Source organism: Notolabrus celidotus, chromosome 7 (genome assembly GCF_009762535.1).
Source record: "Notolabrus celidotus isolate fNotCel1 chromosome 7, fNotCel1.pri, whole genome shotgun sequence".
In the NCBI taxonomy this organism is placed as follows: domain Eukaryota; kingdom Metazoa; phylum Chordata; class Actinopteri; order Labriformes; family Labridae; genus Notolabrus; species Notolabrus celidotus.
Window position 1 is genome coordinate 35432724 of NC_048278.1, and position 24147 is coordinate 35456870.

At 43.5% G+C, this 24147-nt stretch overlaps 1 protein-coding gene across 1 annotated transcript in view; it reads right to left on the bottom strand.

Annotated features, from left to right (window-relative positions):
- Positions 1-5672: 5672 nt before the first annotated feature.
- Positions 5673-24147, bottom strand: part of mfng (MFNG O-fucosylpeptide 3-beta-N-acetylglucosaminyltransferase) — a 43413-nt gene continuing 24938 nt past the window's right edge. Inside the window, exons 5-8 of the mRNA XM_034686951.1 lie at positions 16922-17007; positions 16121-16286; positions 15946-16031; positions 5673-8607 (exon numbers count right to left, since the gene is read on the bottom strand). Of these exons, the coding sequence (XP_034542842.1) occupies positions 8556-8607; positions 15946-16031; positions 16121-16286; positions 16922-17007 (390 nt within the window). The 3' untranslated portion in view covers positions 5673-8555. The remainder of the gene's footprint in view (positions 8608-15945; positions 16032-16120; positions 16287-16921; positions 17008-24147) is intronic.

Below are 24147 nucleotides of genomic sequence, written 5' to 3' on the forward strand. Positions count from 1 at the left end.
ACAGCGTGTTCCAGTTCCTGCCAATATCCAGCAACTTTGCACATTGAAGAGGAGTGGACCAACACTCCACAGTCCACAATCAACAACCTGATCAACTCTATGCCAAGGAGATGTGTTGCACTGCGTGAGGCAAATGTTGGTCACACCAGATACTGACTGGTTTTCTGACCTTCCAGATCCCTCCAATAGAGTAAAACTGCACATTTTAGAGTGTCCTTTTATTGTGGCCAGCCTAAGGCACACCTGTGCAGTAACCATGCTGTCTAATCAGCATCTTGATATGCAACACCTGTGAGATGGATGGATTATCTCGGCAAAGGAGAGGTGCTCACTGACACAGATTTAGACACATTAGTGAACAATATTTGAGAGAATTAAGCTTTTTGTGTACATAGAATAAATCTCAGATCTTTGAGTTCAGCTCATGAACTCTGGTGTGTGTTCTGTTTTGCAGCCGCAAACAAAAGGCAAGAAAAAAGAATATGGGTGATATACTGCATGAGCTTGAAATAACTTGCAATTGTTTTAAAACATTAAAGGTGACATATCATGCAAAATTGACTTTTTAATGGTTCTTTACCTGAAATATGTGTCCCTGTCTATAAACCCCCCGAGAATGAAAAAAATCCATTCTGCCCCTGTTCTGATTTCTCCACCTTTCTGTAAATTTGTGTGAAACAAGCCGTTTCAGACTTCCGTGTTTTTGTTACGTAACAACAATATCCGGTCTGTAACAGGAAGTCAGAGCTCGGAGCTTGTTCAGCCCATAGACTGTATAAAATAATACTGAACCCCTCCTCCGTTTTTCATTACCTGCACAAATGTGTGCTAACAAGGAGCTTAGGAGGGAGGCATGCTAATTGTAGGCTGTCTTACAAAGGTCGGTTTTACTCCCCACGTCTGCAGATTTGAAGATCTAGTGGATGATTTTTATTTATCATGGATAAGTGCTTGCGCTAGTTAGCATAGCTACATAGCTACATGTCGTAGCTGTAGCTGTGTACCAAGACACACGTCGACATACTGACAAATAAAACAACAAGAAACACTAAATCTGTGACCAATCCTTCAGAAAAGGTCCTGCTGCCTTTCTGGCAGAGGTCGGTTTTACTCCCCACGTCTGCAGATTTGAAGATCTAGTGGATGATTTTTATTTATCATGGATAAGTGCTAGCGCTAGTTAGCATAGCCACATAGCTACATGTTCGTAGCTGTGTACCAAGACACACGTCTACATACTGATAAATAAAACAACAAGAAACACTAAATCTGTGACCAATGGTTCAGAAAGGTCCTGCTGCAGGCGCCTCTCCGTCAGGATCAGATTCTGGATCAGATTCAGAGGGTTGAAGTAACGTGATCTCTGAGCAGCCGTGTATATTCAGCCAACATGTAAACATTAGATCAACGTGCTGGAGAGCCGAGGCACATCCACTTCCGGAGGGGGCGTGGTCAGAGGGAAAACAGAGTGTTCTGAGGAGGACTGAAGAAGAGGGTTTTTCAGGCAGACCAAAATCTGATTTCAAAGTGTTTTTTTGAGCATAAAATTTAAAGACATGTTTTGGGGACCTCTTAGACCAATATATATTGATGAAAAAAGTGTGATATGTCACCTTTAATGCATTTTAGAATGGTTTGGGTTTGCAAGTTTAGAATGTGTTGTAAGTGTATCTGTGACTATTTTTAACTGTTTGTTTTTTATTGTATTAATTGAGTTGCTGCAGGGCAAACCCGGAAAATAAGACCTCGGTCTAAGTGGGTCCTGTTGTGGAAGTTTTTGCCGTTACTTCCCGTTACTGGTGAATAATGAAATAGAGACTTCTGCCGGCCGACAAGGTTTTATTTTCTCTGCAAGGAAAAGGTCAGTCAACACCCGAGCGGTTGGAATGAAGAAAGACCTTGAACATGGGGAAAGCTTGAACATTTATACCTGAGAACCGCCCCCCAAGGTGTGTTTCACACCCTTTGTCTGTTGCAGGTATCTACATCAGGGCGGGGTCCCTAAGGTGTGTTTCACACCCTTTCACACCCTTTGTCTGTTGTAGGTATCTGCACCAGGATGGGATTGTTTATTCATCTAGGAGGGTGCAGGGTCTAGACGTCACAATTTAAAACACAATGGGACCTAGTGTCTTGATGAGGGGTCAAGAGATGGGGCGTCTCGGGCAGTTGACCACAAAGGAACCGATTTTACCATTACAGTCCTCCCTGCTAAAATAAATAGATAAACACAATCAGAAATACAAATATAAAACATGTTGAACTTAAATAACCAAGCCTTGAATGATGCCACAGCTGCACTCTTGCCTTCAATCAGTGGAGGTGGCAAATCAGGCCCCTGAGTGTGGCCAGCCTCAGGGAGGTTTCCTGCACTGATTGCAAACTTTGCACATTTGAGGCACTGCTGTGGTTTAGAGTTTGAGCCCCAAGCTGTTGCCTTCCTTGCCTGTTGATCAACATTATACAAAGCTCAAATATAAGTTGAAAGCTGCAATATTTCCTGATGTTCATGGGGCCTAGGAACGATAAGCCACCATGCTAATTCTTGGTTTTTGGAGCCTACATATTCGTTACAGCACTCTAAAACTTAGTGAGCGCTACAGATAGATTTGGGTGGCCGATAACTCTGTCTTAATGACTGGCTGTTTTAGAAACTCTCTGCTCACTCTGGTTTCAAAAGGAAATACATTGTGAGTATTTAAAGCAGCAAAGTGAAAGTAAAAGCTGGGAGCACCTGTTCTGTGTGAATGTATTAAAGGTGGAGAGCTTGAGCACACAGGTGAACATATGGGCTCCCTGCTCATTAACAGCAGTGTTGATCCTGTTACCACTGAACTAATCACATTCCAAAGCATACACAAATTTAATCACCGCTCAAGTGTGTCAGCGTAAGTGACTGTAATCAGATCAATTAGAGACAAGACCTAGCTTAAAGTTTCAGTTTGCCAAAGCATCCCTCAAGGGTCATAAGAAACAATGTGTGTCTTATTTTTAAAGTTAAAGCACTTGGAATTTTCAGCAATGTTGAAGTTGTGCATGTGTGAAAACTTCAGCATGTTATGAGGGAGTTTGGTTGGAGGAGACCAAAACAAAGCTCAAAGGGAACAACCTTTTGAAATGAAATGTATCAGTACCCTTCTCTACTCTGTTTTAGTTATAACTTCCTTGTGTTGATTATTAATGATCCATATCTTGAGTTGCATTCCTTGTATTTCTTAAGTCTATTGCATTTCCTGTTTTATTTTGAAGTTCCTGATCGCTGTGTGTCTGATTTAGTTTTACTTCCTGCCTTCATGTGCTTCCTCTATTTTGATTCCCCTGATTAGTTTCACCTGTGTCCGCACCTGTCTGTGTTTCCTCCCTTGTGTTGTTGGGTCATATCGTCATCTCTTGTTCCCTGTATTGACCTCCTTCCTGTGTTCCTAATGATTCTCCTTCTTGTGCTCCCAGATGTTTCCTCGTGTTTTTGTTTGGACCTTTTTGGATTGTGTTAATGGACATTTTTTGAGCCTCTGTCTGAATGGCTTCTTATCAGCTACTGTCTCTTTAAGGCACTTCAAAGCGCTCTGGAACCCAGCATTCTGGGCCTCAGCACTCCGGAACTCAGCACTCTGAAGTCTAGCACACTAAAATCCAGCAGTCTGGAACCCAGCACTCTGAAGTCCAGCACACTAAAATCCAGCACTCTGGAACTCAGCAATCTGGAACTCTGCACTCTGGAACTCAGCACACCGGACCCAGCACTCTGAAACTTAGCAATCCGGAATCCAGCACTTTGGAACTCAGCACGCCAGAATCCAGCACCTCTGGAACTCAGCACACTGGAATCCGGCACTCTAGAATCCAGCAATCCGCAGCCCAGCATTCTGGGCCTCAGAATTCTGGAACCCAGCACTCTGGATCTCTGCATTCCAGAATTCACCACTCTGGAACCCAGCACTCTGAAGTCCAGCACTCTTGAACTCAGCACTCTGGAACTCAACACTCTGGAACTCAGCACTCTGGAACTCTGCACGCCAGAATCCAGCACTCTGGAACTCAGCACACCGGATCCAGCACTCTGAAACTTAGCAATCCGGAATCCAGCACTTTGGAACTCAGCACTCTGAAGTCCAGCACTCTTGAACTCAGCACTCTGGAACTCAGCACTCTGAAGTCCAGCACTCTTGAACTCAGCACTCTGGAACTCAGCACTCTGAAGTCCAGCACACCAAAATCCAGCAGTCTGGAACTCAGCACTCTGGAATCCAGCACTCCGGAAGACAGTACTCTGGAACTCAGCACACCGCATCCAGCACTCTGGAACTTAGCACTCTGGAATCCAGTACTCAGGAACTCAGCACTCTGCAATCCAGAACTCTTGAACTCGGCACTCCGGAACTCAGAACTCTGAAGTCCGGCACTTTAAAATCCAGCACTCCGGAAGTCAGCACTCTGGAATCCAGTACTCCGGATCACAGCCCTCCAAAACCCAGCACTCTGGATCCAAGAACTCTGGAACTCAGCACTCCAGAATCCAGCACTCCAGAACTCAGCACTTTGAAATCCAGCACCAAGATTCACCAATCAGTGTTGTCACAATCTGATCAGATTTTGTGTTGCCCTTGGTCTCATTCTGGGATTACTCCAACAAACGTTGACCTCACTGTTTGAAACTAAATTCTAAATCCTTCAAAATAAGAAAAGTATCTTTCTCCTCTGATTTATTTTCCTTTACACCTTTTCTTGAAAGCCTTACAAACACGTTCATTCATTCGTCAAATATCTTCAGAGCAAAGTTTGTCATCTTCATTTTGACTTCTAAAAGCAGGATCTCTTCCAAAAATCCGGATATAAAAGTCAGATAAAAGGATTTCTCTCACCAAAGCACTCAATCGATTTCTATTTAACTCTCAGCTCACATTCACACTCGTGTCGTTCTTCACATGACGGATCTTTGCAGAGACACATCGGAGCCACACACAGTCATTCCTTCACACTTCCAATCTTTCTCTTTTTTTTTATCCTCTTCACACGAGGTCAGCTCCTCACGCGCTCTGCAGCAAATCTGTATTCATCACATCTCCATTCAGCAAACAAGCTACCTGCGCGCCGCCGGCAGCACGCCGTCATCTCTCTGCACACGGCCTCCTCTGCCTCCCGCTCCACCACTGACGTTAGTGTGCATGTCATTGTGAGATTTGTATTCTGGATTTGAACCTGATCTGTCCGACTGGATGTGATTCTGCTGCAGGTGAGAGCGAGTTTTTTCAGGCCCACGGTGGAGGCCAAGTGTCAGGAGTGTCGGCTCAGATGCTACAGTTTTAAAAATTTAAGGTTCAAATGCAACTGAGGCAAATAGAACAAGCAAAGTGTTGATTCAATTTCAGCCGGGGCCTTGGTGGAGCCAGTAAAGAGATTGTGGGCCAGACAGAGTAAACAGAAACAGATGGAGGGGTGGAGGAAAGAGTGGAGCAAGTGAGGTAAAGAGAGAGGGGAGGAGGTTTGGATGAGTAGGTCAGAACGGCTCCTTGTGTGCCGCCTTTACAAGCAAAGGACACTATCCCCTTCATCACACACACACACACACACACACACACACACATAAACACACTAAATGAATGAAAACTCAATAACTGTAACCTCACACCCTGAGTAGTCTAAATCCAGACTCCACAGAACTTTGGGCACAATTTTAAAATATAAACAATTCCATATTTATTTCAGCCGAGAAAACAACTCGACAACATTTCAGAGAAAATTACAAGTGCTGTCTTTCCTTAAGTGCTTCTGTTCTCTCAAATAAAAACGTCAAAACATTCAGTAGTAAAGATGCAACAAAGAGGCGAAGAGGAGTAAAACAGAGATATACTTTCTGCATCATCATGAGCGTGATTGTAAATATACTTGACTGTGTGTTACGTGTGTTATTGGAGGATACCTCCAGAGGGCATGCCTTAAAGCTCAGGTGGAGTATGACTACTGGATGTGAGGGATGGAGACAACAGACATGTCCACACTCCAGGATGTTACTCTTATGTTATTGCACCTTGGCGTTAATCAGTCCCTCCAGGAAGTTGCGATTTCGCGATTGCAATTTTATACAATCACCGCAACTTTGACCAATTACCTTAACCTCAGCCCCTGTACGTCATCAGTTTTGTCATCAATTTGACTTCCTAGGAACATAAACGTAAGTCCTCACTTGATCGGCACTTTTCAACAACAAAACACGCACGGAGAACGGGTGAAAAGAGAGGACAGCAGGCAGGACAAGTGACCATGACAACGTTGTTATTTATAGATTGAGGGGCTCAGTGTTTGTTTGGTCTCTACCTGCAGCAGGTGTGCTTTATGAACCAGCTCTCCTCACCTCCATGCATCTGTCTCATCTTCATTGATGATTTTTACCCCCCGGTGTGCGTTAGTGACAAAGACACACCCGGGGGACGTCTGTTTACTATTTGATGTTTCATGTTGTTGCCGTGGTTACCGTAAAAAGCTCTGCATCTACAGCTTGATTTAATCCAGTTTGGTGAAACATTAGACACCTTTAGTAAGTTTTGATCAACTCCAAGTCATCAAAGATGCAGATTCATTTCAGATTGCGTGAACTGCCTGTTAAGTGCCCCTGTCGCTGCGAGGTGCATTCAAGGACCGTCGTAAATGTGCAATACAGTCCTTTCATGGCATTTTTCTGTGAATCAAGAGAATCAAAATACAGTCAGTGGCCACATCAAGAATGTTTTCTAAAAACAACTGTAATTTAGCATATTTACTTGCCCCTGAGATGTTATTGGGGGGAAAAAAGCACCGCAATTTTTTCAAAAAGCGGTCGCAAATTCAGGCTAGTTGGGCCGCAACAATCACAAAAAAATCCCGCGAAATCCTGGAGGGACGGGTTAATTCTAGAGCAGGGGTTCCCAAACTTTTCAGCCCTCAACCCCCAAAATAAAGATGCCAAAGTCTTGTGACCCCCCACTGTCCCTCAAAGTGATTTAATGTGGCTTCATTTAGCTGGTCTGCAGAAAATTGGCCTACCTATATGAGCATGTGTCTGTGTTTCCTGTGTTTCTATTAATCAACCTGCTGCTACTGATGCTTTAGATAATTAACAGTTCACTAACCTTAAACGTAGGAGTCATGTGGCAACAAAGAAAGGCAGAAAACTCATTACATTTTCTATTTTCAAGGTTTTATTTCAAGTTTAGCTATCAACTATTTTTGTCGGTTTTTTTCTATAACCTCTCACCTCTTTAAAATCAAAGACTAAGACTTTTTTATTTGCCACTGCCTTCCTATCTTAGCTTATTTTAACTCACTTTAAATGCAAATTTTAATGTAGTTTTTAATATATTCTAATTTTTTAGACATTCTATATTTGTCATTTTAATTGTGCTCTTTTATGCCTGTCTGAATGTTTCCAATGCTTTTAATGTTTTACTGTAAAGCACATTGAGTTGCCCTCGTGTATGAAATGCACTATACAAATAAAGCTGCCTTGCCTTGCCTTGCCTATAATGGGTAAAATGTACTTATTTTAGATAACTTAAAAAAAAAAAACATTCTGGAAGATATCTCACGACCCCCCATTTGTGTCTCACGACCCTCACTTTGGGAATCCCTATTCTAGAGGAGGTGCACAGCCATTGCACCAAACCAACGCTGGGGTTGTGAGGCATCCATCATACGTTTGCATCTGGTAGTTAACAGCAAGTATATCTCCGGCCTCAAGTTCATAGTCAGGGTCCTGTTAAAATCCTATTTCCTGACTCCATTGTCCATTTGATATTTTGAAGTAAGGCTCAGAAGGGAAAACCAAAAAGCACTGAGGTCCGAAAAGCTGCAGTTCCTTGAGTGTCCACTTGAGGCCGGGTCCAAAAGCCAAGGACTCCTCATTAGAGTCCATATTGAATTGTTAACATTTACAGCAGAATTAAACATGTTTACAGCCTCCTACAAAAGCAGTTTTTGGTCCCCACACCTTTATTTTTTTGTTGTTGACAACTGTGAGAGGGGTTAATATTTTTATATACCTAATTTGTTTTTGTTATATGAAGGCTAAGAGTTTAGCATCTTAGCTGAGTTGACTGACAAGTGGGCGTGTTGAAGCTGTTTGCTTCAAGTCTTTGCCCGTTTCTAGCCTGATGGGATGTTAAGTGAAGATTTCCAATATGGCGACCACCATCTTTTGGAGGTCGCCCACTTCACCTGAGGGATCTGTTGTGGGTTCTTGCAGCTCCTTTGGATAGTCCTGCAGTCTTTCACTTCAAGCACAGAATGCCAACTCCTCAAATTATACGATGACGCCTCTTCAGGGACCGATGGGTGACGTCACTGAGATGACGTGCATGCTTTTATGCAGTCAATGGAAAAACTAAGAGTTGGGCACCAGTTCCTTCCTCCATTGTGCAAACCCTGCTTAAATGTCTGATCCTCCTGTCCTGCTGTCTGAAATGAATCCATCAGTTTATCTTTGCATTCACTTTATATCCCATGAAAACTCCTCCTCCTGCAGGATTACCAGTCCAGTCACACGTGTGTTGTTTGGGAGTCGCAGCCTCTGTATGAAGAGTTCAAGGACACCAGCTGGTGAAAGGATACAGCATGCAGTGTACAGTCTTGAACCTGTGGACAGCAGAAGAGATGATTAATAATTCAGAGGCGTGCTTTCTTCTGAAAACTTCATTTTTTTGGGGCTTTTTATTTGAAGTGATGGCGAAGAGACGACGAGAGAGATCAGAGGGTGAAGATGAAGCAGTAAAAAAGGACGTGTGTCAGCAGGTTTAGTGAGACGTAGAGAAGGATAGCTTTGGTTAAATACTTAAAGAGCTTTAATGAAAGGGATAAACTTGACTTCTGATTTCATGTTTGTAGTAAATCCATATTTCAGTTGATACAGAGAGTGGACTGTGGGATGTGAAAGTTTGCAGAGGGGACGTGAAGTTGTCTGTGACTTTGTATCGTCCTCTATCAGCAGCCTGTGGAGACTGCGACAGCACCGATACTGACGATCTGCTGCTGCTAAAAAAAGAAAGCAGCTAAAAATAGTCCGGCAGGAGCGTCTAATGAAGATGTCACATATTAGAATAATCCTACATAATTTATGCTTCTTCATGATTCTCTACCTGCAGCAAGGAGATAACGTTATTGCTCCGGATTGTTTGTCTAGAAGTTTAAAACTTGTTAAAAGTTTTTGGATTAGAGGTGTAAAGAAGGTGTGAGGGCATTCTTGTCTTTAGATTGGAGGTTTGGGCTCCTGGTTCCTGCAGTCCACATGCTCTGAGGAAGACACAGAGACCAGAATTTCCTATGAAGGCCCGGTCAAAGGTGTGTGAGGTTGTGTAAATGATTAGTTAAGTTCCTGATGTGCAGCCTGGCGCTTTGCATGGCGGCCTCTGACATCAGTGTAACTTGCAAACTGCTGTCATGATGGAGCAGAAAGGGGTCACCCAATCAAGCAACAAAAACCTGGTCTAGAGCTATTCTATCATGGGACTTCCACCGGATCCATGTCCAGGTTGCTCTGGACATGGATCAGGAGCAGGACCGACAGACATCTGGAGTCATGTGACCAAGGTTTTCCTGCAATCAAGGATTCTCCTCCTCCTCTCCTCATCCATGTTGTCTTTCTGGTCCTCTGAAAACCTCTGACCTGTTGACTCCAGGCCTGGCTCCGCTCATCATGACTTTGGTTTGTTGTTGTAGTTAAGTGAAATACGATCTGGTGATAACACAGAGTGTTTTATTCTGAAAATTAACCAGATGGTTTCATTTTATTTTGGTGAAACCTGACTTCCTGTCCCCGCTCCATCTGCTCTGTTGAGATTGATGCATCGTGCTCCGGCATCCGGCAAAACATAGAAGTCTTGCGTATCTGATCCAGAGGGCTCCGACCTGCCGGATCAGAGACTCAGCTGGAATGCAACGGCCGTTCCAGGAAGTTGTATCTGTGACACCTGTGAGAACTGACCACAGCAAACCAGATTTCTCAGCTGTGCATGCAAAACTGAGTCCTCCAAAAATACAGCCGCATGCAAAGTTTGAAACACGTGGTTTATGTTGTGCAACACTCTCAGTTCGGTTGCATTTTTGGCGTTAAAACGGCAAACTCAAGTCACTTGAAGCATGAAGTTAAAGTGTGTTTATGCAGGAGAACGTCTATCAAAAAAGGTAGAATAACAGTGATCTTCTCTTGCACCCATAAAGAAAACCGGAACGCAACGGAGTGGATCCAGTGGAAGTCAACACATTGACTAGAATAGAAACCTATCAGATCCTGTGCTGTGACGGGCTGGACACGGATCTGGTGGAATGTCCTTTTATGGGTTCTTGTAAGTCCTGTGGATAGTCTGACTTCATTCTTCCACTTCAGGCACAAGAGATCAGTCTCCTTGGTAGATAAATATTTTCTTTTCCAACTTCAAACTCCATTTACTTTAAGAAAAGCAGCAGCAGCAGCAGCAGGCACACTTGGCCTTCAAAGCTGACAATCTGATTGGTGACACTATTACTCTTACCACCAAAACAGATCTATGTTTATTTAAAGACTAAATAAAATCCCTGTGCACCCTGTCAGTAACTTTGCACCTATGGAGTTAGACATGCCCTGAATGCACTTATAATATGCAGCTGATATTGTTGGTAAACAATTTTTCAAATCTATTATCACCTTTATTTAAAGGTGACATATCATGCAAAATGGACTTTTTAATGGTTCTCTACCTGAAATATGTGTCCCTGTCTACAAACCCCCTGAAAATGAAAAAGATTCTATTCTGCCCCTGTTCTGATTTCTCCACCTTTCTGTAAATGTGTGTGAAACGAGCCGTTTCAGACTTCCGTGTTTTTGTTACGTCACAACAATATCCGGTCTGTCACGGAGTCAGAGCTCGGAGCTTGTTCAGCCCATAGACTGTATAAAATACAACTCAACCCCTCCTCCGTTTTTCATTCCCTGCACACATGTGTGCTAACAAGGAGCTTAGGAGGGAGGCATGCTAGTTGTAGGCTGTCTTAATAAACACGAAGGTCGGTTTTACTCCCCACGTCTGCAGATTTGAAGATCTAGTGGATGATTTTTATTTATCATGGATAAGTGCTAGCGCTAGTTGGCATAGCCACATAGCTACATGTTCGTAGCTGTGTACCAAGACACACGTCGACATACTGATAAATAAAACAACAAGAAACACTAAATCTGTGACCAATCCTTCAGAAAGGTCCTGCTGCAGGTGCCTCTCCGTCAGGATCAGATTCTGGATCAGATTCAGAGGGTTGAAGTAACGCGATCTCTGAGCAGCCGTGTATATTCAGCCAACATGTAAACATTAGATCAACGTGCTGGAGAGCCGAGGCACATCCACTTCCTGAGGGGGCGTGGTCAGAGAGAAAACAGAGTGTTCTGAGGAGGACTGAAGAAGAGGGATTTTCAGGCAGACCAAAATCTGATTTCAAAGTGTTTTTTTGAGCATAAACTTTAAAGACATGTTTTGGGGACCTCTTAGACCAATATATATTGATGAAAAAAGTGTGATATGTCACCTTTAACCAGGAAATGCTCATTGAGATTAAAAATCTCTTTTCCAAGAGAGTCCTGGCCAAGATAGGCAGCAGCACAGTGTACAGAGTTACAATTTTACAATAGACATAGATACAAATAGCAGACGCACACAACAGCTACACAACAGGTACCTGCAGAAAAACAGCATGAGTGACATTTAAACAAAACATCTACAGACAGATGCTTCCGCCTCCAAGTCATTTAAGGACCGCTTAAAAGCAATTAAAGATATCAAATCAGACAGTTTTAGATCCTTTTGTAAGGCAATCTGTATGAAAACACACAAATGCATGCACAGGTCTACAAATGTGTAGTCCGATTTGTAAATACAGACATAGTTATTGATGGAGGAAAATCAAGAGCAAATATGTGAAGCGATCTGCAATTATATCCACGAATGCATGTGGCCAGAGTTTGTTGCCCTCAGTTTGCTTGCTCATGCTCATCATAGCTCACTTTAGCCTAGCCTAGCCTAGCCTTACCTGTTGTCTTGAACTGAGGAGTCCTTTTAATCTAACCAGCTCCCACAAGGTGTATTTACTTCATTATGGAGCACTGTTTTCTGTAAATGCAAGATTAGGACCTGTTGTGCAAGGATCACCTGAATCTTGACACATCTGCAGATATGTGTTCACATCTGTAGATCTCTTCACTCATTTAGGCACATGCACATTGTTTTGCAGCACTTTTAGCCCCACGTTGAAGACCTTGACTTTGTTTATGTGATACAGAAACTTGCACACAGAAACTGTATGAAGAAAATGAGGCTGGAAACCATCAGTGTTGGTTTGTGCTGTGACAGTAAATACCTAACACCACATCTCTCAAGAGTTGCTTAAATGTCACGTCAATACAACAAAAGAGAAACTTGTGACATGCTGTGATCAAAGTAAACTTGTTTTGTTCATCCCAGACTCGGCTTTTATCTCCTCTCGTCATTTCTCATTGATTGTATTTGTTATTTCATTCCATCTCTGTCATCCTCCAGTGATGCTGTCTTCTTTTGGTCGAATAGATTACATTTCCCCTGATAAACCGAGGTAAACCAGATTTAAAGAAGAAGCCATGAACATCTTTTCTGCACCTTTAAAGGTGACATATCATGCAAAATCGACTTTTTAATGGTTCTCCACCTGAAATATGTGTCCCTGTCTACAAACCCCCCGAGAATGAAAAGAATCCATTCTGCCCCTGTTCTGATTTCTCCACCTTTCTGTAAATGTGTGCTGAAACGAGCCGTTTCAGACTTCCGTGTTTTTGTTACGTCACAACAATATCCGGTCTGTCACGGAGTCAGAGCTCGGAGCTTGTTCAGCCCATAGACTGTATAAAATAATACTGAATCCCCTCCTCTGTTTTTCATTCCCTGCACACATGTGTGCTAACAAGGAGCTTAGGAGGGAGGCATGCTAGTTGTAGGCTGTCTTAATAAACACAAAGGTGGGTTTTACTCCCCACGTCTGCAGATTTGAAGATCTAGTGGATGGTTTTTATTTATCATGGATAAGTGCTAGCGCTAGTTAGCATAGCTACATAGCTACATGTTCGTAGCTGTAGCTGTGTACCAAGACACACGTCGACATACTGACAAATAAAACAACAAGAAACACTAAATCTGTGACCAATCCTTCAGAAAGGTCCTGCTGCCTTTCTGGCAGAGGTCGGTTTTACTCCCCACGTCTGCAGATTTGAAGATCTAGTGGATGATTTTTACTTATCATGGATAAGTGCTAGCGCTAGTTAGCATAGCCACATAGCTACATGTTGGTAGCTGTGTACCAAGACACACGTCGACATACTGATAAATAAAACAAGTGAAGTAACGCGATCTGTGAGCAGCCGTGTATATTCAGCCAACATGTAAACATTAGATCAACGTGCTGGAGAGCCGAGGCACATCCACTTCCTGAGGGGGCATGGTCAGAGAGAAAACAGCCTGTTCTGAGGAGGGCTGAAAAAGAGGGTTTTTCAGGCAGACCAAAATCTGATTTCAAAGTGTTTTTTTGAGCATAAACTTTAAAGACATGTTTTGGGGACCTCTTAGACCAATATATGTTGATGAAAAAAGCGTGATATGTCACCCTTAAGGCTGCAGTGATGTTAAACGTAACTCTCTGCGACACCAGCGGATGGAAACAAATAGAAGAAGCTCACCGTGGAGCATTCACAGTGATACGTTCTTGCAGCTGGTGAAGGAAAGGACTGGGAAAGACAAACACATCTGTTGTTCTGTGGTGTTACATCAAATTGCTTTTATCTCTGACTGAACAGAGAACAAGGTGAAGCCGAGCTGCAGAGGTGTCACGTCTTCGGTTCGGATCAGCCGAGGAGTAAAAACTGAGAGCCGGGGAAGTTCAGACGCTGAAATATTAATAGGATGCACTTTGGCTAAATATTTGATTTCTTGATTACAAGTTTGGAGTGTTTATTTTTCACATTTAGACACTGAGGTAGTGTCTAATTTTAGTGCAGAAGAAAGGCTTTTTCTGTCCTCTCCATCCTCGCTGCCACTTTGGTCCAGAGAGAGATAAATACAACTCCTCCTCTTTATTATATAACACAGAACACAGGCTGGACCTGAGGGTTTATGTGGCACTCTCATCATGTCAACATCCCTTAACCTACAGAACACTGTGGTCTATAAAATAATGCATACTTTGTGCATGCCTGTGCATCACCAGCAGGTGGTGGTAGACTGTATTCTTCATTAGAAATGGAAACAAAAGGCTTAGACTAGTCTTTGATTTCAATGCATCTGTGTTATAAGTCATGAATGTGCTTTTCTAAAGTTGCACAGAATAACTTTTGCCTTCAGGGGAAGGAGAGTTTCCAGGCGAAAGTCACTTAATTTGTATCCTCATTTAAGAGGCTGTGTCGAGTGGTGCCATATTTTTGCAGTGTCCAATGCTGCGGGGCAACTTTCATAACCTTGAAACAGTAATTCTGGTTAGAAGCACTCTGAAACTGATGTTGTGGGTGTTGCCAACTAGTGTTGTGGTGCTCAAGATCGGTCTTGGTCTACTTATTTAAGGCATCGTCTCGTCTATGCCCATGACCAGATATGTCAACAACAACAGAACAAACCGACAGAATGCGTGGCTTTAACTACTTTAACATCTCAATCCCTAAATGTCTTGGTCTTGATGCCTAAATGTCTTAGTCTTGGATTGGTCTTGATCCCTCAATGCCTTGGTCTTGATGCCTAAATGCCTTAGTCTTGGCTTGGTCTTGATCCCTAAATGTCTTGGTCTTGATGCCTAAATGTCTTGGTCTTGATGCCTAAATGTCTTAGCCTTGGCTTGGTCTTGATCCGTAAATGTCTTGGTCTTGATGCCTAAATGTCTTAGTCTTGGCTTGGTCTTGATCCGTAAATGTCATGGACTTGACTTGGTCTCCATCCCCAAATTTCTTGGTCTTAACTTGGTCTCAATCCCTAAATGTCTTGATCTTGACTTGGTCTCGATCCCTAAATGTCTTGGTCTTGACTTGGTCTCGATCCCAAAATGTCTTGGTCTTGACTCTGTCTTGATCCCTAAATGTCTTGGTCTTGACTCTGTCTTGATCCCTCTTGATCCCTAAATGTCTTGGTCTTGACTCTGTCTTGATCCCTCTTGATCCCTAAATGTCTTGGTCTTGACTCTGTCTTGATCCCTCTTGATCCCTAAATGTCTTGGTCTTGACTCTGTCTTGATCCCTCTTGATCCCTAAATGTCTTGGTCTTGACTCTGTCTTGATCCCTCTTGATCCCTAAATGTCTTGGTCTTGATGCCTAAATGTCTTAGTCTTGGCTTGGTCTTGATCCCAAAATTTCTTGGTCTCAATCCCTAAATGTCTTGATCTTGACTCTGTCTTGATCCCTCTTGATCCCTCAATGTCTTGGTCTTGACTCTATCTTGATCCCTCTTGATCCCAAAATTTCTTGGTCTCAATCCCTAAATGTCTTGATCTTGACTTGGTCTTGATCCCTAAATGTCTTGGTCTTGACTCTGTCTTGATCCCTCTTGATCCCTAAATGTCTTGGTCTTGACTCGGTCTCTTGACTCGATCTTGATCCCTAAATGTCTTGGTCTTGACTCTGTCTTGATCCCTCTCGATCCCTAAATGTCTTGGTCTTGACTCTATCTTGATCCCTAAATGTCTTGGTCTTGACTCTGTCTTGATCCCTCTTGATCCCTAAATGTCTTGGTCTTGACTGTCTTGATCCCTCTTGATCCCTAAATGTCTTGGTCTTGACTCTGTCTTGATCCCTCTTGATCCCTAAATGTCTTGGTCTTGACTTGGTCTCCATCCCTGAATGTCTTTGTCTTGACTTGAGATCTAAATAAAATGATTGCTTCATATTTTATCTACACCCTTAAGAGATAGGTTGTTAGGATCCTTGGTTAAATGTGACTCAGACAAACCTGGAGGGGTCTTCCTCTTTAGAGAAGCTTCCTTTCACCTCGATGCTGTTCATCTTGTTCTCAAATATGCCGTAGCTCAGAGTCACCTGCAGCAGAGATCACACACAGAATCATACCAGCGTCACATGAATCATGAATACTCCTGTGTGTGCATGTTTTAAAGGAGCCTCTCTACCTGCTGTGGTATGCTCCTGTGGCTGATGAGCAGCAGGTTCTCCAGGTGTGAGTGGAATAATGGACAGTGGACCATGGAGATGCCCAGCCTCTTCCCCACGATGAAGCCCACCGTGCAGTCGTCAGGGAGTCGGATCTTTGCAGACGTCTGCTCGAAGCGTGAGCCACTGAAAACACACCCAACACACACACAGGTAAAATATGACTCCAGACACACTGTGCTTTTATTTTTGAGGTAATGAGGGGAGACATGTCCCTACAGAAAAGCCATAAAATGCTCAACTTTCCTTCCTAAATGAACAGTGGAGGAGATTTTGCATGCACTGGCTCATTAACTACTTACTGCCTGGACTTTACTGCTGACCTTTTCCAAAGAACACCGTAAATTTAAGAGATTGATTCTCCACCTTCTAGCCCCGGGGCGGCCGTTAGTCTCAGCTGTTTGATAGCAGTATAAATACAAACTCGCAGAGACTTTAAACTTTAGATCGGTGATTCATCACTCTGAAGATTTACTCTGCCTTATTTTTCTTTTGGTCAAAGTTAGCCTGCAGTGAAAGTTAAAGGAAGAGAGACTGTGCTGTGAACATGTTGGTGCATTCGAGTGCTCTGACAAAATCAGCTTTGGACCAAAATAAAGAAAGACAGAATTCAAGACTCTGAAGGTCAAACAAGGGAACAAATGATGTGAAATATCTGCTTGTTGTTTTTTAAAGTAGAGTCTCTGTAATGTGGAAATCTGCAGCCAACAAAGACGATGTCTAAACAGAAGCATGTGCAGAGAGAATCCGCTCATAAATACCTGGCCCATGGAGCCATTTTCTGCGCCAGCCGTCGGCTCAGACAGAATCCTGCTCCTCCTGTGGCAAACCAGAACTGCACTTCTCTCTGAGAGACAAAACACACACACACACATACACACATACATGGTTAGCAGTGTTACTAAAACATGCATGCAGACACAGGGAAGTGGAGAGACTTGTTCCCATCCTGTGTTTTGATAAAAGCTCTGAATTTCTTAGATGGGTTACAAACTTTGCGGTGTAAGCGGTCCCTTCAAATGCTAGATTATATCACCTCTTTTGTCACTATTTGGGTTTTTTTTGTTGGTTTTTTTTACTCTTGTCTGCATATATATTTCTGGTTTGTGTCATGTTTGTCACAAACTGTCGAATATTAATGCAATTTGTTCTTGCAGCAAAAGAAAAGAAAGACAACATTTTTCTTCTGTGCTTGTGACTGTGTGCATGCAACCATCACCATCCCTCTTAGAACTCTGGCCTATCTTTTATTGACAGCTAATATCATGTTCTGTAAAAGAGGGCGTGTTCACCTAGGTGGACCAAATAAAATAAAATAAGAGAAAGTAAAAGAAAGATTACATAAGGATATATAAAGGGACAGGGAAAGAGAAGGAGAGAGAGACCTAAGACACTTAGATGGAGAGGGACCATCTCACCCCTTAGTGTCCACAATCATTACTGAAGCTTGGGTCGCAGAGGGTTGCCGCCGTGCTGTGTTCTATTTGTGTGACAAGACCACCACTGGTGCAGATCATACCACTTGGGTCAGATCAGTCGAGCGGGTCAGCCCAGCACCCGGGCCGCGAGAGCAGGCAGGCCGGAGGACCCAATGCGCCACGGGAGACCCAGGCCAGGGGACAAGCCAAGGACCCAGACCGGAAGCAAACAGGTACCGCCGGAGCACCCAGGGCGACCCCCAGGTCACCCAGCAGGAGGAAAGGGGGGCGAGGGGGGAGAGATCCCGCAGCCCCCCCAAGGAACACCTCCACAACACCGCCCCCACAGCCCCCCAAGACAGAGCCAAAGGAGCCACCAGGGCCGAGGGGGCCCAGCACCAGGAGCAGACAGCCAGGCAGCCGGGCAGGACCAGGACCAGAGCCCGCCAACCGGCGCGCCGGAGCGGGGGGAGGGCGGAGGCGGCAGGGCCAATCCCCCCCGCCCCCCCCAGCCGGCCCGACCACTCCCCCCAGCCACGCCCCGCGACTGATGGACCAGGCCGCGGGGGCATGGAGGGACATCCCAATGGCTGCCGTAGTAACACCCCCCCAGCTGCGCGCCACCCCACCCCCCCAAAGAGGACCGCGAGGGAACCCCCCGGAAACCTGGCCCCGAGGGCAGCCGCGGACCAGGCCCCCGCAGGGGAGGGGGCAGCAGGGGGACGGAGGGGGACAGGGACACCAGCCACCCACCCAGCCCCGATGGACCCCCAACGAGTAGGGCCGAGCCAACACTAAGGCCCCGCCAAACCTGATCTGTGTTTGTGTCATAAGATTTGAATTTTGTTTTGGTTTTTTTGTTGTATGTATGTTTGCTAGTGAGGTGGATTAAAATAGGGGGGGCAGGAAGGGAGGCGGGAGAGAGGGGGGAGAGCCGTAGTGCACTACTTCATCACAATCCGCCCCCCCCCCCGTATAAAACCCGCCCCCCCAACCCTATATCTTTACCTATATCAGTATCTAGAGAGGTGCATTAAAATTTTTGTGACTATTTGTAATTATAAGTGTGCATACCATGTTTGGCTGGTATATAAGACGACCACGACGAGTATACCTTTGTTATGTTTTTTGGTATCATACTCTATGTGCATTCAAGACGATGGTTTTGTGGAGGAAAGAATTAAAGCCCATAGTTTAGGCTGGTACACAATTTTTGAGACCGATTACAAGATCAGTTTAGAACACTGAAAGTGGCAGATCATCCATAGCTCATAAACACAAAGACAGCTCATCACCCATCTGTTTCTGAAGCACTGTTTTGAGGCCAATCGGCGGCGGCAGCCATATTGGAAATGTTGAACTCAACATAACTGCTGTCGAGCCAGTGTGACATAAAGAGGCGGGCTTTGAGCCTCCTAGCCAACAGCTACAGTGTTCCCACCTGTCAATCAAGTCAGCTGTGCCTCTCATAATGGAAAACTCGTAATCTTAATATCTTCAAAATTGCAGTGTTATGAAAAAATTCACCCCCCGTACAGTGTGTGCCAATTGAGAAAGTAGCTACTCAGACCCACACTCATTTTTTGTACCAGGATGTAAACATGTATATTTCTGCTGTAAAGATCATCTTCTTTGAATGAGTGTGTATGTGGTTTCTGGTACTTCCAGAGCGAGCCTCAAGTGGCCACTCGAGGAACTGCAGTTCTGTATCGGCTTCATTTCTCACAGCAGGAAGTTGCCGCTTGGCTTTGATGAAAGGAAAGTCTTATGAGTGTAAATACGGTAATACATATTTTTATGGATTTCATAAAAGACTAAAAACTTTAGAATTTCATATCCTATTATTTTGAAGTCCTCTAAAGCAGTGTTTCTCAACTGGTGGGTCGCGACCCAAAAGTGGGTCGCGGGCCTTCAGCTGGGGAAAAAAAATATATAAATAAAAATTGTGACACCATGCTTTTGACAGTGTAGAAGAAGACAATCAAAGTAATTTTTTTCTTATGGGAAATAAGCATGGCTAAACTACAGAAGAGGATTAGGGCCACTGAAAAAAATAAAAAAAGTGAAGGTCAAGTTTTAAAAAAAATTATTATTCTGAGAAAAAAGTCAGAATTCTGAGATTAAAGACAGACTTCTGACTTTAATCTCAGATTTCTGAGATTTCTGAATTCTGAGATTAAAGTCAGAATTCTGACTTTAATCTCAGAATAATAATTAAAAAAATAATTTTTGACGTTATTTTTTTCTTTTTTTTTCAGTGGCCCTAATCCTCTTCCTCACTAAACACAAATAATACAGCACCTACATTAAATATAGACTTTATTATATTGATAAAAAAGGACGACAAAAACCTCAGTGTGTTGTGTGCACCGAGGTGTTGGCAAGTGAAAGTATGAAACTGTCAAAATTAGTGCGGCATTTGGAAAAAAAAACACTCTTCTCTCTTTTAATAGCATAATTTTTGTTATAAAATGTTGTTATGCCTAAGCTACATATTTTTGAATCTCTTTAAAACTAGTTCTCACTAGTTAGACTTGTTTGTTTCATGTTTGTGCATAATATTCTTGAAACCTTGTGTCCCTAATATGCACTTTTTGATTTGTATTAAAATGCAGCCAAAAGAGTGTGAAAGGACATATTTCTTCTTCTAGCATCGCCACTTGCTGGTTGTTTTGGGTTTACCAGTACACTTGTTTATTTTGTGTGTTGGCATTATCTGATATTCTGTATCTCTGGTTCAAACTGCACCATCTTTATATTAAATAATTTTGATAAAGTGAAAAATGTTCCTTGATTTGGGTTGCAGCTTATCGCTAAGGGGTGATGGTGGGTCCTGAAGCCAGACCAGTTGAGAACCACTGCTCTAAAGTAGCATTTAAAGTATTTAACCACAGTTTGTTTAGAGAAGGTTTAATCTCATTCCAGCTCACAAATAAATAATCTGTCTCTTTCAGCATCCTGAACTGATCCTGTAATCGGTCTTTAAAGTCTTGTACCAGTCAGGGTCTACCTTTAACTCTGAGCTTGAATCCTTCCTCTCTCGTCTCTGCTTTCTCTCTCTTGTTTTGATTGTTTGGTCTTTTTCAAACAGTTCGTTGCGTTGGTGGTATTTTTTTATCGCCTGCAGAAGTCCGATTAGAGGAGTGTGATTGCAGAACAAATGACTCCTTCCTTTTCTTCCTCTCTGCTGAACATACGTTTATTCAGTTTAGATATTCCCTTTATCTTCTCTGCAGTGACGTCATCTCTCGGTTTGCTCCTTTGCCGTGACTCCTGTCTTTCTTCTCCTTTCCTTACATCATTGCCCTCACTCTACATTTCCCCATTTCCTCCTCTGTTGTTCACACCTCCTTTCCTTTCTTTTAATTTCCTCTCCCCTTCATTACTCCTCACCGTTTATTTCCTCCCGCTCTTTGTCTGTCATTCCCCACTTTTTTGTTTTATCGTGACGCCTTTTCCTCTCCTCTCTTTTCTTTCCATCCTTTTCCTTTCTATTCTTCCTTCTTCCTCTCCTCCTCCTCCTCCTCCTCCTCCTGGCATCAGCCTCGCAACAGAACAGTGACAGGAAATCGAAAAAGATAGGCAGCGAGATGTAAGAAAATGAGACTCGGAGACGGAGGGGAGGCTTGACATTCGTTTGTGTTTTCTTCACCGCCAGCCAAAGGAGGAAAAAGAGGAGGGAAAGGGGGAAATGAGGGAAAAGAGAGAGAGAGAGAAGGAGGCAAAGACAAATAAAGATCTGCTTCAGTGTAGATGGCGGCAACCTGAGAGGAGACGGTAACACGAGGGAGTCATTTCAAGAAATTGGAGAGGGAGGGAGAAAAGGGTGTGGAGAAGAAAGACAGAGAGAGAGTGGAATCAATAGGATAATTAATTCTGCTGTAATAAACACACACACACACACACACACACACACACACACCTGGGAGCATCTGCATGAAACCTCCAACACTCCAACATCCCAGTGAGGCGATAATCACTCATTGATCCACCTGAGTCTGAAGATCTTCCTCATGTGGACAAAAGATGCTCCACTTAACATGTTTAATGTTCCTCCATCCATCCATCCATTCATCCATCCATACATGAATCTCTCCCTTTATGTCCTCTCTTAGTATGGATGTGGAAAATATGGATTGTAGCATGTCAGTGGTTTCAAACTGGCACAAATACAATCAGCAGGAGACCTTGGCTTTGTTGTGTGCTTCATAAGTGTCTTTAGAGGTGCATCATGAGCAAAGCATGAAAAAGCAAAGAGAGGATGCATGAAAGGAGAACATGTGCTCTTTGTACATGTGGGTCATATATGTGGATTGAGTTTGGGTCATTATTCCAGTGACTAAACATACTTATGAGGTCACACCAAATGGAAAATTACATGTAAAGTCAATGTAAAGATGCAAGTTCTTGTTGAACAGCACGACAGGAAATGTGGGGAGTAGAGAGTGGGGGAGGACATGCAGAAAATGGTCAAGGCTGGAGTCGAACCTGCAACCTCTGCAACGAGGGCTGTAGCCTCTGTACTGTACATGGGGCGCACGCTAACACAGGACTTCCACCAGATCCATGCCCGGTCCATCTCAAATCCGCTGCAGTCTGGAGCAGGACCGCCAGACAGCTGGAGTCATGTGACCGAGGTTTCCCCCGCAGTAATCACTGAATCAAGGATCCTCCTCATCCATGTTGTCTTTCTGGTCCTCTGAAAACCTCTGACCTGTTGACTCCAGGCCTGGCTCCGCTCATCATGACTTCGGTTTGTTGTTGTAGTTAAGTGAAATACGATCTGGTGATAACACAGAGTGTTTTATTCTGAAAATTAACCGGATGTTTTTCATTTTGTTTTGGTGAAACCTGACTTCCTGTCCCCGCTCCATCTGCTCTGTTGAGATTGATGCGTCGTGTGGAATTTGGCCTTACAAGCGAGACTGTAGAGTAAAACAAACATGGCGGATACTGGGATGGTTTTTCAAGCTATATGATGCTGCAAGCTGCAATTTCTTTGCAGCTCCTCTCCTTGTCAGTTTGTTGGTCGCTGGTTCGACTCCCGGCCGGTCAACCATTCACTGCATGTCCTCCCCCACTCTCTACTCCCCACATTTCCTGTCTGTCTCCAGCTTTCCTACCCAATGAAGGCAAAAATGCCCAAAAATATAACTTAAAAAAAAAAAAAATGAGAAGGATAACACAACAAGGGAAGTAGGCAGTATGAGAGTATAACAGAAGAAACTTCCATCTGGAGGTTTCCTGAGAACCAAGGCGGAAAAGAGAAACGGGCGATTTGGCAAAAAGAAAAAAATAATAATGAGTAGAAGGAATTCAAGAAGCAAAGAGGAAGTAAAGACTCTCAGGAGGCAGGAGAAGTAGAAGAAGAAATAAATCTGTGGTGTTACGTTAAAGACAGTAATGCATCACAGTGGGGTCACCCTGCCTTCAGGAGTTATCGGCCCGGATAAATTAAACTCTGTCTGGGTTTCAGGGGAGCTTCAGTGCGCTGTGGTGTGAACGCTGTTTGAAAGGAGAAAACCCCTCAGGAAGGAAACCTTACAATGAATCTGTTTTAACTTCTGGATATTATATTACAAGCTTTCTGTAAGAGTGACTCAACAAACCCAGAGCTCTGAGAGTGAATTAAGAACTGTGTCGAGTAAACGGCTTCTGTAACTGAACAAACACAACTCATATAAATCAGGTTATTTCTGAATTCAGAATAGAGCGACGACAGGGACCTCTAGATCTTACATATCACATCAAAGCAATCCACAGAAAAGAGTCTGGCACCTCTGCCTGTTGACACTGTGGCAAAAACTCTAGTTTCCGTTAGCATTCTAAATCGGTTAGCTAAGCAGCTAATCTTTTTTCTTTTTCTTAAGTTACATTTTTTGGGGGACTTTTTGCCTTTATTTGACAGGACAGCTGAAGAGAGACAGGAAATGTGGGGAGTAGAGGGAGGGGGAAGACCTCCGCGACGAGGACTGTAGCCTCTGTATGTGGGACCGCTTAGACCGCTAGGCCACCAGAGCCCCTACCCAGAGGAAAATTTGACTGCTCAAGGCTTTCTCTTTTAAGTCTCTGGAGACAAAATTGAGATTCTCACTTCAGCCTCATTCAAGTTTCAAATTGTTCTCATTTGTTTCTCATTAGTTTCTCCTAAAATTCACTAGGAGAAATAGTTGAGACCATGACATGAGTCTTATTTGGGACTTAAATGAGAGATTGCATTAATGGCTAATTTTCCTCTCTTTTTTTAACATTTATTTTTGGCCTTTTTGCCTTTATTTGACAGGACACCTGAAGAGAGACAGGAAATGTGGGGAGTAGTGAGCGGGGGAAGGCATGCAGGAAATGGTCGACCGTCCAGGAATCAAGCCGGCGACCCCTACGACGAGGACTGTAGCCTCTGTATGTGGGACGCTTAGTCAGCTAGGCCACCAGACAATTGACAGAGCTCCCTGATTTCTCCACCTGAGCTCAAAAGGAGTCACAACACTTGAGAAATACCTGAGAATCCTTTCAGATGTTGACGAGATCTCCTTTTGAACTGAAAGGGAGACTAAGCTGAGACTTTTTGC